Source organism: Vulpes vulpes, chromosome 2 (genome assembly GCF_048418805.1).
Source record: "Vulpes vulpes isolate BD-2025 chromosome 2, VulVul3, whole genome shotgun sequence".
NCBI classification, from domain to species: domain Eukaryota; kingdom Metazoa; phylum Chordata; class Mammalia; order Carnivora; family Canidae; genus Vulpes; species Vulpes vulpes.
Genome location: NC_132781.1, coordinates 43,006,857 through 43,021,351, shown reverse-complemented (window position 1 = coordinate 43,021,351; position 14,495 = coordinate 43,006,857). Strand labels below are relative to the sequence as shown.

Sequence of the window (14,495 nt, the reverse complement as noted above, 5' to 3'; positions counted from 1 at the left end):
AGGTGAGCCAGATTTTATGGGAGTCTGTGATGGAGGATGGCTCATGTTTTAGGAAAAGGAACTCCAAGTTCCTGTAAGTTGTGATCTACAAACCATCTTGTTTACCCTCCCCTAGGCAGCTCTAGTCAAATCCACCCCAAGTTTATGAAATGTCTCAGCAAAGAGAATTTTTTAACAACTGCTTGGATCCCCTGAGCCAATCCTTATGCATCCTCCTTATTGAGACATCCATCTCAAAGGTCCTTGCTACTTGGTGATTTAGAATATCTGGTTGACCTTCTGGAAGCAAAAACATAGTGGGACTGGGGAGCTGGCCAGGGAAAAGAAAGTTGATTCAATCATCTGGTATTGACTGGGGACTCCAGAGAGGCAGGAGAACAGGATGACATTTAATAGCCAGAGGGCTTTATTCCCAGCTCCTATACATATGCACAAGGGAAGCTGCTGGCCAGGGGTCAAAGGTGGGCTTTGCCCAGGCCAGGGAAGCGGCTCATTCGAAAAGGCGTCAGGTCATAGGATGGGGTTAATTTCATACTTAATTCACACAGGATCTTGCCCACAACAGGGGCGAGCTTGAATCCATGTCCTGGGGAAAGGAAAGCAGGCTGTCAAGGATCCTCAGGGAAAGCAGCTGGGGTCCCTGAATGTCCACTACCCTGTCCCCAAATAGAGCTAACATCCCAAAGCTGGAGGTTGTCTCCCACCAGAGTACTTCTTCTCTATTTGCCTGCCCAGCCCCTTCATACACTCAAGTCTAAGCTCTGGCCAGCTGCGAGCCTAGAAACACCATTTTGCCTGGCACTGAGAAAGGTCGGCTTTAAGGCACATCTTTCCCTCCTCAGGCTCACCAGAGAATCCAGCACCAATGACAATGTTGTCATACTTTGGGTGTCGATCAAGAATGCAGTGCCCATCGGGGGTGTTCTAGAAAGAAACAATCACACTTGCGTCTTTTGAGAACAGAAGGAGGAGGAAGAACTGCAGGCTCCAATGGGAGGGGACTAGGCTGGATTGCTTTCCAGAAAGAATGGGAATGGGGCACAGGAATGCTTTCTGCATGCCAGCGCCCCCTCCGGGTACGACAGTCTTTCTCATTTGTCCATCTGCCCTCTCTTCTCATACAACGCTATGAACACAGTAGGTGCTCAGTTAATGCGTGTAAACTGACTTTAGCCAAGATGCCTCAGGCCCTGGTGACATCTGTCTCATCTCTTTGTCCCTAAGGCCTGTTCAACGAGAACATCTTGCCAAAAAATCTTTTAGAGCTCTTCTGGGAAACATAGTGAGGGGCTGCCAGGCAGAAACCTAGTTTGCTAATGAAAAGGAATATGAATAACCTCCAACGGGGCCCTCTCCAGTAGAGGTGGACCAGCCCACAGGAATAAGCTCATTTGTTTCAAGTCACATACCAGGTCAGGGGTCAAAGAGAAGCCAGCTGGAGCAGTGCAAGGTCTCTCTGTGTCCTTCCCCTGTTCTCTGGGGCTACGAGAGGGCCAGGCCTGGCCCGGCTGCCCACACCCTTACCGTGTACAGGCAGTGCTCCAGAATGGCAGGCTTGGGCTCTAGGTCGGGTAAGTGATCTCTGATGAAGCGGCTCAGGATCTGGACGTCTTGGATGTCTGAGAAGGCTTCCGGGCAGTCCCGCTCCTCAGGATCTGCATTGTTGCCGTGGTGATAGCAGACCTAGCTCCCAATCAGAGCAGTGTGAGCTTCGAGGCCGGCCCTCCTGCACACCCACCCAGCCCAGGGGGCAGGCTCAGACGCAGAGTGCCCCCATCCATCATCACAACCTCTCCCTGGCCCTGACAGATGCTGTTTGCTGCCACATGAGGTTGCCTTAGCTGTTCCTCCCCCCACCAGCCCCATGTTTGCAAAGGAAGGACTCCCTTTGGGGAGGGGGACTTGGGACAGCTGGGGGTCATGCATTGCAAATGGTGAATAGAGAAGTATTCTCCTGCTCCTACTGCTCCCTGGGGGGATCTGGGGAATCTGTTGAAAGGGAAGTTAGAGCACTGCCCCAAATCTGCAAGGGCGGGGTGCCCTACCAACCCTCTCTAGGCCTTTCTGTTCACCTTCATCAACCCAGGATACTCTCCGGAGGGCAGCCCATAGATGTGGTGGGGAGTCAGGCTGAGGTCCAGGCCCAGGAAGCAGGGAAAGGCCTGGGACATGCCATAGCTTCCAGGAACCTTCTCTGGCCAGTAACACACATTGATCCGCAGAGTCTTAAAGGAGAAAGAGAAGTGAGAGATGAAGGGGGAAAGCCAGGAAACTACAGACAGCAAGAACAGCCTCTCCAGAGGTCCTGTAGCTCTTAAATACAAGCCTGGATCCCCCCCCTTAACTTGTCCATCCTTGTTTCACCCAATTCTCTCGTCATCGATCTGTTCTATTTTGATACGAGGCACAAAAATTTCTGCATCTCTGTCTCTTCCCTCTGTCTTAGTCTCCCATACTGCACCCAGGCCTACTTCTCTCTCTCTCTCTCTCTCTCTCTCTCTCTCTCTCTCTCCAGCAGTTAATAAGGCCTCAGATGTGAGGCATTACTACCGGCCAAGCGAGTTCCTGAGGGCTTTATGTTTATTATATAATTTAATACTCCAACAGCCCTGTCCCCATTTTACATGTTATAAAACTGAGGCTCATGAAGTGAACTCATTTGCCCAAGTTCGTCCACTAGCAAGTGACAGATCTGAGACTCAAACTCAAGTCCATCTGACTCCCAGGTTTCTTCTCTTAAACATCAACTCTGAGGCTTTCAGCCCGCCTGACCTGGAGAGGCAGCTCGATCCCCAGGGGACGGAGGAGCCGGTTGGTCCAGGGACCTACTGTGATGATCAAGCTCTTGGCTTGGTAGCTCCTGGAGGTACTTTTCACCATGACTGGTAGCCCTGGCTTTATCTCCATCACCTTCTCTCCATCATGGACTTGGCCTCCAAGACGTCGAATTGCATCCTGGAAGGGCAATGGCAGGGAAGAGCAAATTAGTTATATAGCTATACGGTTCACCCTGGTGAACAGAGTCTTTCACTTAGGGCAGAAAAGAGAGCACAGACTCCAGACCTCCCGTCCCATATCAACGAGATCAAGAATAAAGCCAGCAGGGCAATGGCTCCCTTCCAGCCAGGGACGCTGGGGACGGCATACTGGAACCACAACAGGAGCTGCATTATCCCCAAGGGCTATGCATACTACCTGGAGGGCTCTGAGGGCCCTGTCTGCATAGAGAACTCCTCCAGACTTTTCCAAGAGCCCCACTTCTCCCCTGGCCAACTGAACATTGGGGAAACGTTGCTTCAGTTCCTCAGCTGAGAGATACTGATGTTCCACCCTGTGTCTAGACAAAGTAGCCTGGATTGTTTTTAATTCTGAATTCTCCTTCATTCCCAGCATCAGTAGCCCAGTCTGCCTGTAAAAAAAGAAAAAGAAAGAAAGAAAAGAAAGGCACATGGATGATGGTATGAGTCAGGGCCCTGGGCCATTCTCTCTCATTCTTCAGCAAAGGTCCCATCAAGGAGGGAAGGAGGGTCCCAGCCTCATGTTCAAAAAACTGACCAAGGGCAGTTTTTTGCAGCGGTTTAGCACCCCCTGCAGCCCAGGGTGTGATCCTGGAGACTCGGGATCGAGTCCCGCATCGGGCTCCCTGCATGGAGCCTGCTTCTCCTTCTGCCTGTATCTCTGTCTCTCTCTCTCTCTCCGTGTCTCTCATGAATAAATAAATAAAATCTTAAAAAAAAAAAACTGATCAAGTCAGGGGCGCCTGACTGGCTGAGTCAGTAGAGCATGTGACTCTTGATCTCAGGGTCATGAGTTCAAGCCCCACACTGGGTGGGCATAGAGCCTACTTAAAAAGATTTAAAAAAAAAAAATTAGGGTACCTGGATGGCTCAGTCGGTTGGGTGTCTAACTGTTGGTTTAGGCCAGGTCATGATCTCATGGGTCCTGATCGAACCCAGCTGGGGCTCCAATGCCCACATGCGTTCTCTCTGTCTCAGATAAATAAATAAATCTTAAAAAAAAAAAAAGGTTAAAAAAACCTGTAAAGTCATCTCAGTACTGTCATCAGGGTCACACTCAGTATTACTAAGCTGGCTGCCAGCCCATTCCTAAGTCTGCCCTTGGCTCTCACTATCGGTTTACTTGTCCCTCTATCCTCTTGGGATCCATCCCCGCCTTGAGGGCAGTTATCAGAAATCCTCTTAATGCCACACCTAGAAAGTGGTAAGTGTCTCTTCCTCTTCCTCCATCCCCTGACCCCTTCACTATCCTGATCTCCATTTTTTATCCTCTCCCCCGCTACTCTATGGTCCTGCTGTTTCTTTTCCTTTGTTCCTTTTCTTCACATATAATGTTTTGTCCCTTGCTGTGCATCTCTCTGGTTCCTCCTCAGAGGCTGCCCACTTTATGGAAAGGATCCTAAATGGGGAGACCTGGCTCTGGGTCCAGTCCTGGCAGACCCTTTGTGACCTTGCCCTGGTTGCACACCACTCCAGACCCCAGATTTCTCTGTAACGCAAGCCTGTTGGACAATATATTGGTGGTGCCACACCAGGGTGGTATCGCCCCGACCCCAGGGCTTATGGACATGGCATGGGCCATTTTTTTTTTTTAGTTGCCACAATGCCTGGGGGTTGCCCCTCTCGTGTTTAGTGGGCAGGGCCCGGGGATGCTGAACCTGCAATGCTCCAGAAAATCCCACCCAAATGCTGAGAGCACCCTCACACAGAAACACCATTAGATGGTTTCTTGGGGTTCCGGCAATTAATTCAGTGATTCTGTGGTTCTATTTCTCCCTATACTTCCCTTTATGCTTCTTACTCTCCAGGAGAGTAAAAGTTGTTTCTCTTTAATACTTTCTGTCTCTCTGTCACAAGACATCAGAGCTCCCTTTTGATGGGAACGGATCTAAACAATGGAAGGGTCACTTTGGCCCTGGGACCACTGCTACAGTCCCTCTCCCTTTCAGCAGCTGCAGTGACCAGCACCAGCCTGGTACATCCCCCAGGTACTGTGTATAAAGCTCGTAATAGCCTATAATGGAGTCTCATGGATATTACATGCTTCCAAATCCCACATTATCTGGTTGGGGGGATTAAAGAGAAGATTGGGAGGGGGTAGGGACACAGCAGGCCCCAGGGCCGGTGTCAGTACACAGAGCCGCGAAGCGTGCCCAATCCATTCGCCATGGCCCCCGCCTACCCAGCATTCAGCACTGGTGAGCGAGGATGAGCGCCTCCGCCTCCTCAAAGCTTAGCAGAGGAAGGATGCTGTAGCATCCCCATTAGCCAGCAGGGCCCCTTTCCCATGGCCCCAAAAAGGGCTTCGTTTGGTTCTCAGGTAATGAAAACTTGCCCAATAGACTTCTTGGTCAAGAGGATAATTAAAAAGTCATGCAAGTATATGTCCTAGAGCCCTCGTTTGCCGATGTGGGCTGGGTACAATTCTGGGAAAGACCTGGCTTACCTCTCACCTCAGTGGTTATGTCAGACCCCTGGCTCAGCAATTGCAGAGCAGCATTTTCTAACCCCTGCCTGCTGTATCCCAACCGCAGTGTCCCATACACCCTGAGATTTAGCTACTTCCTTTCCACCCTTTCTTCCTTCCTTCCTTCCTTCCTTCCTTCCTTGAAGTAAGAACTCCTCTTACAGGAATGTACTGTATGGGGAAAACAAAACCCATGCCAAGACAACAGGCAAATCTGTCAAATTATGAAATGCTGAGTGATATTCTAATTCCCAAGCCATCCCGTGGTGGATGAAGCGGGAGCTCCCATCCCTAGGAGCAATCAGTGAGCTGATTCTGCCGGTGAATGTAATTGTGCCAATTGTAATCATTTTGCTCCAGCTCTCTGCCCCTGTGGCATTTATTTCTTAGCCCAGATATTGATCTAACAGTGGGAAATTTTCCATCTGAATTTGTGATGGTGGACCCTCCCCTCGTCCGAAGATGCGTTTGGGAAATTCTCATTTTCCGTGGATCACAGCTGAGCTATTTGGCCTGAGGGAAACCGTGCACTGCTGGAGAAATGCCTCCGATTGGAGAGAGATTTTTGACCATTATGAGCAAATCGGAAATAAATGTAAAACACTGCCTGCAAATGCAAAGGTCTGTCATTATGGGAGATAGGTGAGAGGCTCCTGTGGGAAATGCTTACAGAATTGGAAATCAGTCAGTCAAAACCGGGATCAGAGAATGGGCCTTTTCCACCCAGGATGAAGATAGATGACTTCCATGGGCAGATTGAAAATCATTTAAGTGCTTATTTTCTTAATGGCTTTTCCTAGATCCCAATAAACAGACCACTCGTTCTGCATCAATTTCTCACCCCTGTGCTCTGGGCCTCCCTCTGCTCTTTTCCTGCTCAGACCCTAGTGACAAAGTTTGGAGAGGAGAGGAATGAGAAGAGACAAGGCCATCGCAAGGGAGAAAAAAAAAATGTCCAGGAAATGCCGGCTCAGGGCTGGCCTAGAAAGAAAGCATCTTAAAGTGAGGCTGGATTGTCAGGGGACCCTGGAAAGTGTGGCTCCCAGCTCCCAGCTCCCAGCTCCCAGCATACGACCAGCTGAGTGCAGAGCATGGGGTAGGAACTGTGACTTCCCCCCAACCAGAGTTGGCTCCAGCACCGGGAAGAGGTAATCCAAGAATCCTCCTGAGGGCCTTGTTGACTCCTCTAGCCAACTAAAGCCTCAGACCTGATGTAAGGAGCTGGTGATCGGGGCCTTCCATCTGTTACTAAAGCAGGACAGGAGGCCACCGGCCCAATGGAGCAGGGAGGAACTAGGAGGGACAGATAGCCCTCCTTGGTCAGCCACCTGCCAGCCCGGGCTCCCTCTTTCCCTTCCCAGGGTGAAAAGTGCCAGTGGAGCACCTTGGGGAAGGGACTCAGCCATGGTTGCTGTCTTTGTTGGTTTTGGAGGAGCTCTTGGCTTTCATCTTCCGCTCAGTGGGCCGAGGTGGAATTGGTTAACAAAGACTGCTCCAGGGAGGGGATGTGGCTGACAAGCCAGACATTTCACAGAGACACAGGAAGCAGCAGCTGCAGAGGGGGCCACCAGGTTCTGCCAGCAGCTGTACTGCCTACGGCTGTGATCTTGTCTGATATTGTCAGCTAAGCAGGGGCAGCCTGGGTCAGGAGCTAGATATTAGGACTCAAAGGGAGAAGGGGGGCGGCAAGCAAGAGGTGAGCCACAGAGCTGGGATTTGCTGGTGGTATCAGCATCCCAGCTGTATGCATCACAAAAGATTCAGACCTTGTGATCTGACACGTGTCATTGTCTGTACCCAGAATGTATGCAAATATCCGGAGCCCACCCATGTTTAGTATGCCACTGTCACAGGAAGAAGCAGAACAGGAGGAAAAGAATTGGACAACCACCTTCACTACCAACTCCTGAAGATGTTTGTTTGGTTGTTGTTTTTTTGTTGTTTTTTTATCACCATCGAATAGCATTAAGTACATACATTCGGATCTATCAGTTACATGATGACGTTGCACTGGTTCTCCCAGAAGAACCTAGGAGAATGAGAACCACAAAGATGATAACGCACGTAGAAAATCAGAATTAAGAGCCAAAGCAAAAAGAATGGCAATGGGAAGTATCTATTCTGTATCCCTAAGTAAAAGAATCAAATAGTGTGCTCGAGTGAATCAGATTAGCCACAAGAAAGAACTTGGTAATGATTATGATAATAATAATAATAATAATAATAATTAATAATAATAATGGCAACACCTAGCACTCTGTAGAACTTGAAAGGCTTTCCAAAGCACATTCACTCCACTATTCATTTTTCATAAGTGGGGATTAAAGTGTCGGAATGGTCTTTTATTTTTTTAATTTATTTTCTTTATTTTTTTAATTATTTATTTATTTATTCATGAGAGACACAGATTGAGAGAGAGAGGCAGAGACATAGGCAGAGGGAGAAGAGAAGCAGGCTCCAGGCAGGGAGCCTGTCGTGAGACTCGATCCCGGGTCTCCAGGATCACATCCTGGGCTGAAGGCGGCGCTAAACCACTGAGCCACCAGGCTGCCCTCAGAATGGTCTTTTAAGATGGACTATGATATCTTCCTGTCTTTAAATATATATATATTAGCAGTCTTTCGACCCGAGATGATTTAGGCATAAATTTGTTTGGACAGAGGGGATGGACAAGGTCACCACTCTGTGGTATCTTCTAAGCCGGGGGCCAGCAAACTATGACCCAAGAATCAGATCAGATCTACCACCTATTTTTGTCTGTCATACAAGCCAAGATGATTTTTACATTTTTAAATAGTTGATAAAGAACAAAAGAATATTTCAGGACGTGAAAAGTGCATGAAATGTCAGCATCCATGAATAAAGTTTTATTGGCATACAGCCACGCTCATTTATTTACATATCATCTGTGGCTGCTTTCACACTACAATGGCAGAGTTGAGTAATTGGCAGAGTTGAATAGTTACAACAGAGACCATATGGCCTGCAAAGTCTAAAATACTATGTGGCCAATTCTGGAAAAAGTTCACCAAGCCCTATTCTAGACTAAGAGTGTAGTGATCTCGCGATCTGCACTAATAGGTTAAGAGCCTGACTACTCAGCAACCCTCTCATAAGGTTGTGGGGTGGATTCAATGCTTTAGCATATATTGGGTACTTTTAAAACAGCCTAAGTTTCTTATCATGAGCACTAAATAACATGATGATAGTGATGATAGTGATGATGATGGACTTGTCAGGTACCACCACTCCAAACCCTTCACATACTCATCCTCACAACAGACCCCTGAAATAGCCCTACTTTATAGGTAAGAAAACTGAGTCTCCCAGAGGTTAAACAGCTTGCTCCAGACCACACAGCTAAATGTGTCAGAGCTGACATGTAGAGCCAGGCCTGCCTGGTCCCAAGGCCTTTCCAAATTCCTATCCTCCTGCCATGAGGACTGTGAGATTATGAGAATCTCCTATCCAAGGGTTCCTTTCCCTTGCTCCAGCAGCCATTCTCCTTGATGTCCATGGCTGCTACCTCCCACCTGTCTCCTCTTGGCCTTCTTCTTCCCTATGCAGCCGAGATAGGATACAGCTGACCCAAAATGGGTAGAAGGAACTGCCACTTATCCAAAGATGCTATGTACTATACCAAGTACTTCATGAGAGTCTCATTTAAGGGGCACCCAGGGTGGCTCAGTCGGTTAAGCATCTGACTCTTGATTTCAGCTCAGGTCAGGGCCATGAGATTGAATCCCACATCAGGCTCCACACTGGGCATGGAGTCTGTTTAAGATTCTCTTTCTGTCCCTCTTCCTCTCTTTAAAAAAAAAAAGTCTCCTTTAATCCCCCACAAAGTCCTGTGAGGAAAAAATGAGACACAGAGAGGTACAAAAACTTTTCCAGTGTTATACAACCAGTAAGAGGTAGACACAAAGTCAAGTTCAAGCCTGTCTCAGAATCACGTCCTTTCTGAAAGATTCCAGACACTCTCCTAACATCTCTTAGTTACCTCCTTATCTGCTGGGAGGAAGTGTGCCCTCCAAGGCCTCAGCACTTCTCTTAGTACCAGATACTCAGCAGTATTCACAGATGGCTGACAGAGAGGGGTCCCTTTGCCAGGCCACCCCTCAGCAAGACATGCTCCTTTATTTGGGTGCTGTGTGCATTAGCTACCTCTGGAATAAATCTGTAATTAGCTGTCCTAGCTGTATTTGCATAATGGATTTCACTTTGTTCTTAAGTTAATGGTGTTTTTGCAACAGAACAGTAACCTCTTGGTTCTCGGCCATTAAAATAACTGCCACCCTGTAGGATAGAGTCGTGGTTTTGTAGAGAGTTCAGTTAAGAGCCACAGAGAAGGTGGGAAGGGATGTGTGGTGGGTGATTAAAGTTCTCTATGCACCATGGCTTGTCTGCCTTCTTCCCCATGACTGTTTGAAAGGTCAATGGAGGTGAAGGGGTACAGAGGAGCTTTAAAGGTTAGAGAGCCATGGGGGCAGCAGAGATCCCCAGTGAGCAATAAGGCCTAAAGAGGAGACCTATAGGAAGAGGCATTCAGAGAGAATGAATGGATTTATAGGGGTGGCTCCTGGGGGAGAGGACCCAGTGTGAAAAGTTATGATATTAGTATGAACATAAAGAACCAGCTCTGGGTATCAGCTCCCAGTGTCTTTTCAGCAGTCTTCACAATATACCCTCTGCTGGCCTTGGACATGTGCTCTGAACCCAGTCCTAGAACTCAGTGTGACAGGAGCCAGCTGACCTATGGGGCAATCCTAACAGGGAGCAGAATGCTCCTATGTGTCTGGCACTTCCCTAGGCCCTGTGTCCCTCCACGGCATTTCACATGTTCACGGCACTGTACCCTCACATACTCAAAGCACCTCCAGGCACTGGGCCCCAGAATTCAAGGAATTCCCCCATCCGTCAACCTGTGTAATTGAGTTTCAGCCTCGTGCTCCAGCTGGCCCCATATCTGGTAGCACTCATCCATCATCTGGGTATAAAAGTCTTCAAGGTATGCCCTTCGGATTATCCGGCTCTGCCCATGCGAGCTTCCTCGGGAGTGTGGTAGAAAAAACTGGAAACAGAAAACAAGAGAGACAACTGAAGCTGTTACCCCTTTTGCTGTCTCTTCCACCCCTTAGGAAATTGCTCAGCATGTGTTGTCAATCAGGAGCATTTCCTCTTCAAATATTTTCATAGTTCTCCCTTTATGGTCAAGTTACTGATTTGACTACCAGCATAGAAGTTCTTTAGGAGTACTAACTCTGCTTCCTGGGACGCCTGGGTGGCTCAGTGGGTTAGCACCTGCCTTAGGCCCAGGGTGTGATCCTGGGGTCCTGGGATCGAGTCCCACATCAGGCTCCCTGCATGGAGCCTGCTTCTCCTTCTCCCTTTGTTTCTGCCTCTCTCTCTGTGTGTGTCTCTCATGAATAAATAAAGAAAATCTTAAAAAAAAAAAAAAATAAAGAACTCTGCTTCCTGTTTGGTAACATTACCTCACACCCCAAAGTCCCTTTGTTAGTTAGTCTTTGGTCATCTTGCTGCAAGCCCAGCCCACTTAACTCATAGTCTCATAGAGAAGCATAATTAGAAAGCACCTTTGAGATCATTCCCATCTAGCCCCCTTCATTTTTTTTCAAATTTTTATTTAAATTCAAGTTCAAGTCACTAGTTGGCATATAGTGTAACATTAGTTTCAGAAGGAGAACTTAGTGAGTCATCACATACAATACCCAGTGCTCATCACAAGTGCCCTCAATCCCCATCCCCCATTTAGCCCATCCCCCACTCACCTCCCTCCATCAACTCTGTTTGTTCTCTATCTTTAAGAGTCTCTTAGGGTTTGACTCCATCTTTTTAGCCCTTTCCCATATATTCTTCTGTTTTGTTTCTTAAATTCCACATATGAGTGAAATTACATGGTATTTATCCTTCACTGACTGATTTATCACACTTAGCATAATACACTCTAGCTCCATCCCCATTATTGTCATGGCAAGATTTCATTTTTTCTAATGGCTGAGTAATATTCCATTGTATATATACACCACATCTTCTCTACCCTTTTTTTTTTTTAAAGATTTTATTTACTTATTTGACAGAGAGAGAGAGCGAGAGCAAGAGAGCACAAGCAGGGGGAGCTGCAGGCAGAGGGAGAGGGAGAAGCAGGCTTCCCACTGAGCAGGGAGCCCAATGTGGGGCTTGATCCCAGGGGATTATGACCTAGCCAAAAACAGACACTTAACCAACTAAGCCACCGAGGCATCCCCTTCTTTATCCATTCATCAGTCAATGGACACTTGGGCTCTTTCCATAGTTTGGCTACTGTTGATAATGCTGCTATAAACACCAGAATGCATGTATCTCTTCAAATCTGTATTTTTGTATCCTTTGGGTAAAAAAGGCTCAAAGTGTGCTGGCTCTGGAAACTTCTCTCTGGAAGAGGAGAGAAGGACAGTCCCTAAAGTCAGGAGTGTGGAGGAGACACAGTACCTGCTCCAGCAGGATGACCTTCTTCTTGTGTTTGGCCAGGTGGTATGCCGTGAAGCAGCCCTGGATGCCTGCCCCTATCACAATGGCATCACAGAGAACTTTCTGAGCAGCCATGATGCCCACTCAGCCTTACAGCCACAAAGCTCACACACAAAGGAGAAACCAAACAAAAGTAGGCTCTGGGCTGAAGGGGGAGGAGTAGGGCAAAGTCCAGCCTGGCCAACACTCCCACAATCCCCTGAGCTGTGTCCTTCCCTCCACTCCTCCCTCCTAGCAAAGCCTGGCATAGTGCCCAGCCCCCACCTCCCCTGCAGAGCAGAACAGGGTAGTCTGATTCCTGAAGTTTAGCCCAGCTCAGCTGCCAGCCTCACCCTTGTATCCCTCTAGCTTTCTATTCTTGGCTCAATTATTGTCATGCAAATGGCTCCTTCCTATGCCACCTTCCTGTCTCATTATGATCTTTGTCTCGGGACTTCGGCCTTGGAATTTCAATGCCTCCTAGACCAAGCTGGGCACCAGGAATGCTGCCTCCCCCTGCTGGCTTCCCTCCCTGCAGCCTGATTTCCTTTGGAGATTCTAAGGGCCAAGCTAAGAACTTGGCACTCCGCCCAGGGTAAGGCTCACCTCCCTGGTGGATGGTGAGGTCAGGGGGTAGATGCAGGGAACAATCCGGAGGGCAGTTTTGTGAGTATGAAATTATTCTCAGCGTGTTGCTTTCATTTTTTTACAAAGGAGAAGAAATTATCCGGAATAAATGGGAAAGACAGAGTGAGAAGAGGAGCCTTCTCCTGAGGCACAGAGTGGGGACCAGGCACCAACCCCGGGCACACAGGGTCCCCGATGTGAGCACACCCTCTGTGCCAGGCAGTGTGCTAAAAAAAATACCACTACATGCATTCAGGACAGAGCTAGAATTTGTAGGACCTGGTTCTTGTACCATTTTGGGGTCATGATCCCAGAGTCCCAGGATCGAGCCCCTGAATTAGGCTCCCTGCTCAGTAAGGAGTCTGCTACTCTCTCTGCCCTTCTCCCTGCTCGTGCTCCCTTCCTCTCTCTCTCTCTCTCTCTCTCTTAAATAAATAAATAAATAAATAAATAAATAAATAAATAAAATCTTTAAAAAAGAAAAAGAAAAATTATGAATACAAAATTAGGTGCTAGGACTAGGAAGAGACTGTCCAATTAAGGAGCACTGTGGATGAAGTTTTGTTAGCTTCATGGTACATCTGCCTCTGTACACATCACCTCGTTTAATCCCTGCAGCCCTAGGAGAACATATATTTATCTCCACTTTGGGCACATTAAAGATGGCCCCAAATTCTTTGTCACTCCTCCCGTCACAGGCTCTGTGACTGCATGACCAATAAACTATGGCAAAGTGGGCAGCCCCGGTGGCGTAGCGGTTTAGCACCGCCTGCAGCCCAGGGCATGATCCTGGAGACCCTGGATGGAGTCCCACGTCAGGCTCGCTGCATGGAGCCTGCTTCTCCCTCTGCCTGTGACTCTGCCTCTCTCTCTCTCTGCATCTCTATGAATAAATAAATAAAATCTTAAAAAAAAAAAAAAAAGACTATGGCAAAGTGACACTGGGACACTTTCTGGCCCCCACCTTAAGACACTGAGAGCTTCTTCTTGTCCTGGAGCACTTGATCTGAGTCACCATGTTAGAGGTCCAACCACTCTGTGGGAAAGACCATGTGGGGAGGCCCTGAGACTGCATGGAGAGCCAGACATAAGAGTGAAGCCACCTTGGGCCTCCAGCCCAGCCCAGCCACCAGCTCTATACCACTGAGTGACCCAACTAATGCCACACAGAGCAGAATCACCCAGCCAAGCTTCACCTGAATTCCTGATCGACGAAATCGTGAGATAGAATAAAACCAGTTGTTACTTTAACCACGAAGTTTTGGGCTAACTTTTTATGCAGCCAAAACTGAAATGCCTCTTTACAGCCAAAGACATTAAAGTTTACAAAGCCACACACCTAGTAAGCATAGGCACTGAGATATGAACCTAGGGTCATCTGCTCCCGATCCTGTTCCCTTAACCACTGTGCCATGCTGGGGATCCATCCGAACTCATACTGATGATTCTGATTTAAATAGTTTGCTGTTTCTTTCATGGCCATACTGTGTGGGGAAAAAAAATACTGGATCAGAAAATCCATATGATCCCATTGCGGCTGCCCAGCCTCAGTGAAGTGACCCCCCCGCCCCGCCCCCAGCAAAGGAGGGCAACTAGTTGTCCTCTTGGCCCAGACCCTCTTTTACTAGGAAAATGGGGGTCCAGAGAAGGGGTACCTATGACTGGCTTTTTTTTCTTCTAGAAAAAAAAAATCACTCTAGAATCCAGAAGTCATTTCAACTCCATCTCACCCCTATCCCACATGAATGGGGTAGCATCTGCCTCACAACTGGACAGTCCCCTTAAAAAATGGTAGACATGATGGGAAAAGTGTACTATTTAAGTATGCAAAGGCTTGATAGAAATAGGTAAGGTCAGCCCCCAGATTTGTCTTGGTA

General features: G+C 48.0%; 1 protein-coding gene across 2 annotated transcripts; it reads right to left on the bottom strand.

Annotated features, from left to right (window-relative positions):
- Positions 1 to 383: 383 nt before the first annotated feature.
- PIPOX (pipecolic acid and sarcosine oxidase) lies at positions 384 to 12,178 on the bottom strand. 2 transcript variants are annotated; one of them, XM_026016236.2, is made up of 8 exons: positions 11,974 to 12,178; positions 10,407 to 10,555; positions 3,196 to 3,409; positions 2,773 to 2,955; positions 2,073 to 2,225; positions 1,525 to 1,683; positions 849 to 924; positions 384 to 586 (listed from the first exon to the last, which is right to left on the bottom strand). In XM_026016236.2, exons 1-8 carry the CDS (start codon positions 12,085 to 12,087, stop codon positions 456 to 458), a joined length of 1,179 nt encoding a protein of 392 aa, XP_025872021.1. In that variant the 5' UTR covers positions 12,088 to 12,178; the 3' UTR covers positions 384 to 455. The 2 variants fall into 2 exon arrangements, with proteins under 2 accessions (XP_025872021.1, XP_025872022.1); XM_026016237.2 differs by having other exon boundaries at positions 2,830 to 2,955; positions 11,974 to 12,153.
- Positions 12,179 to 14,495: the final 2,317 nt, after the last annotated feature.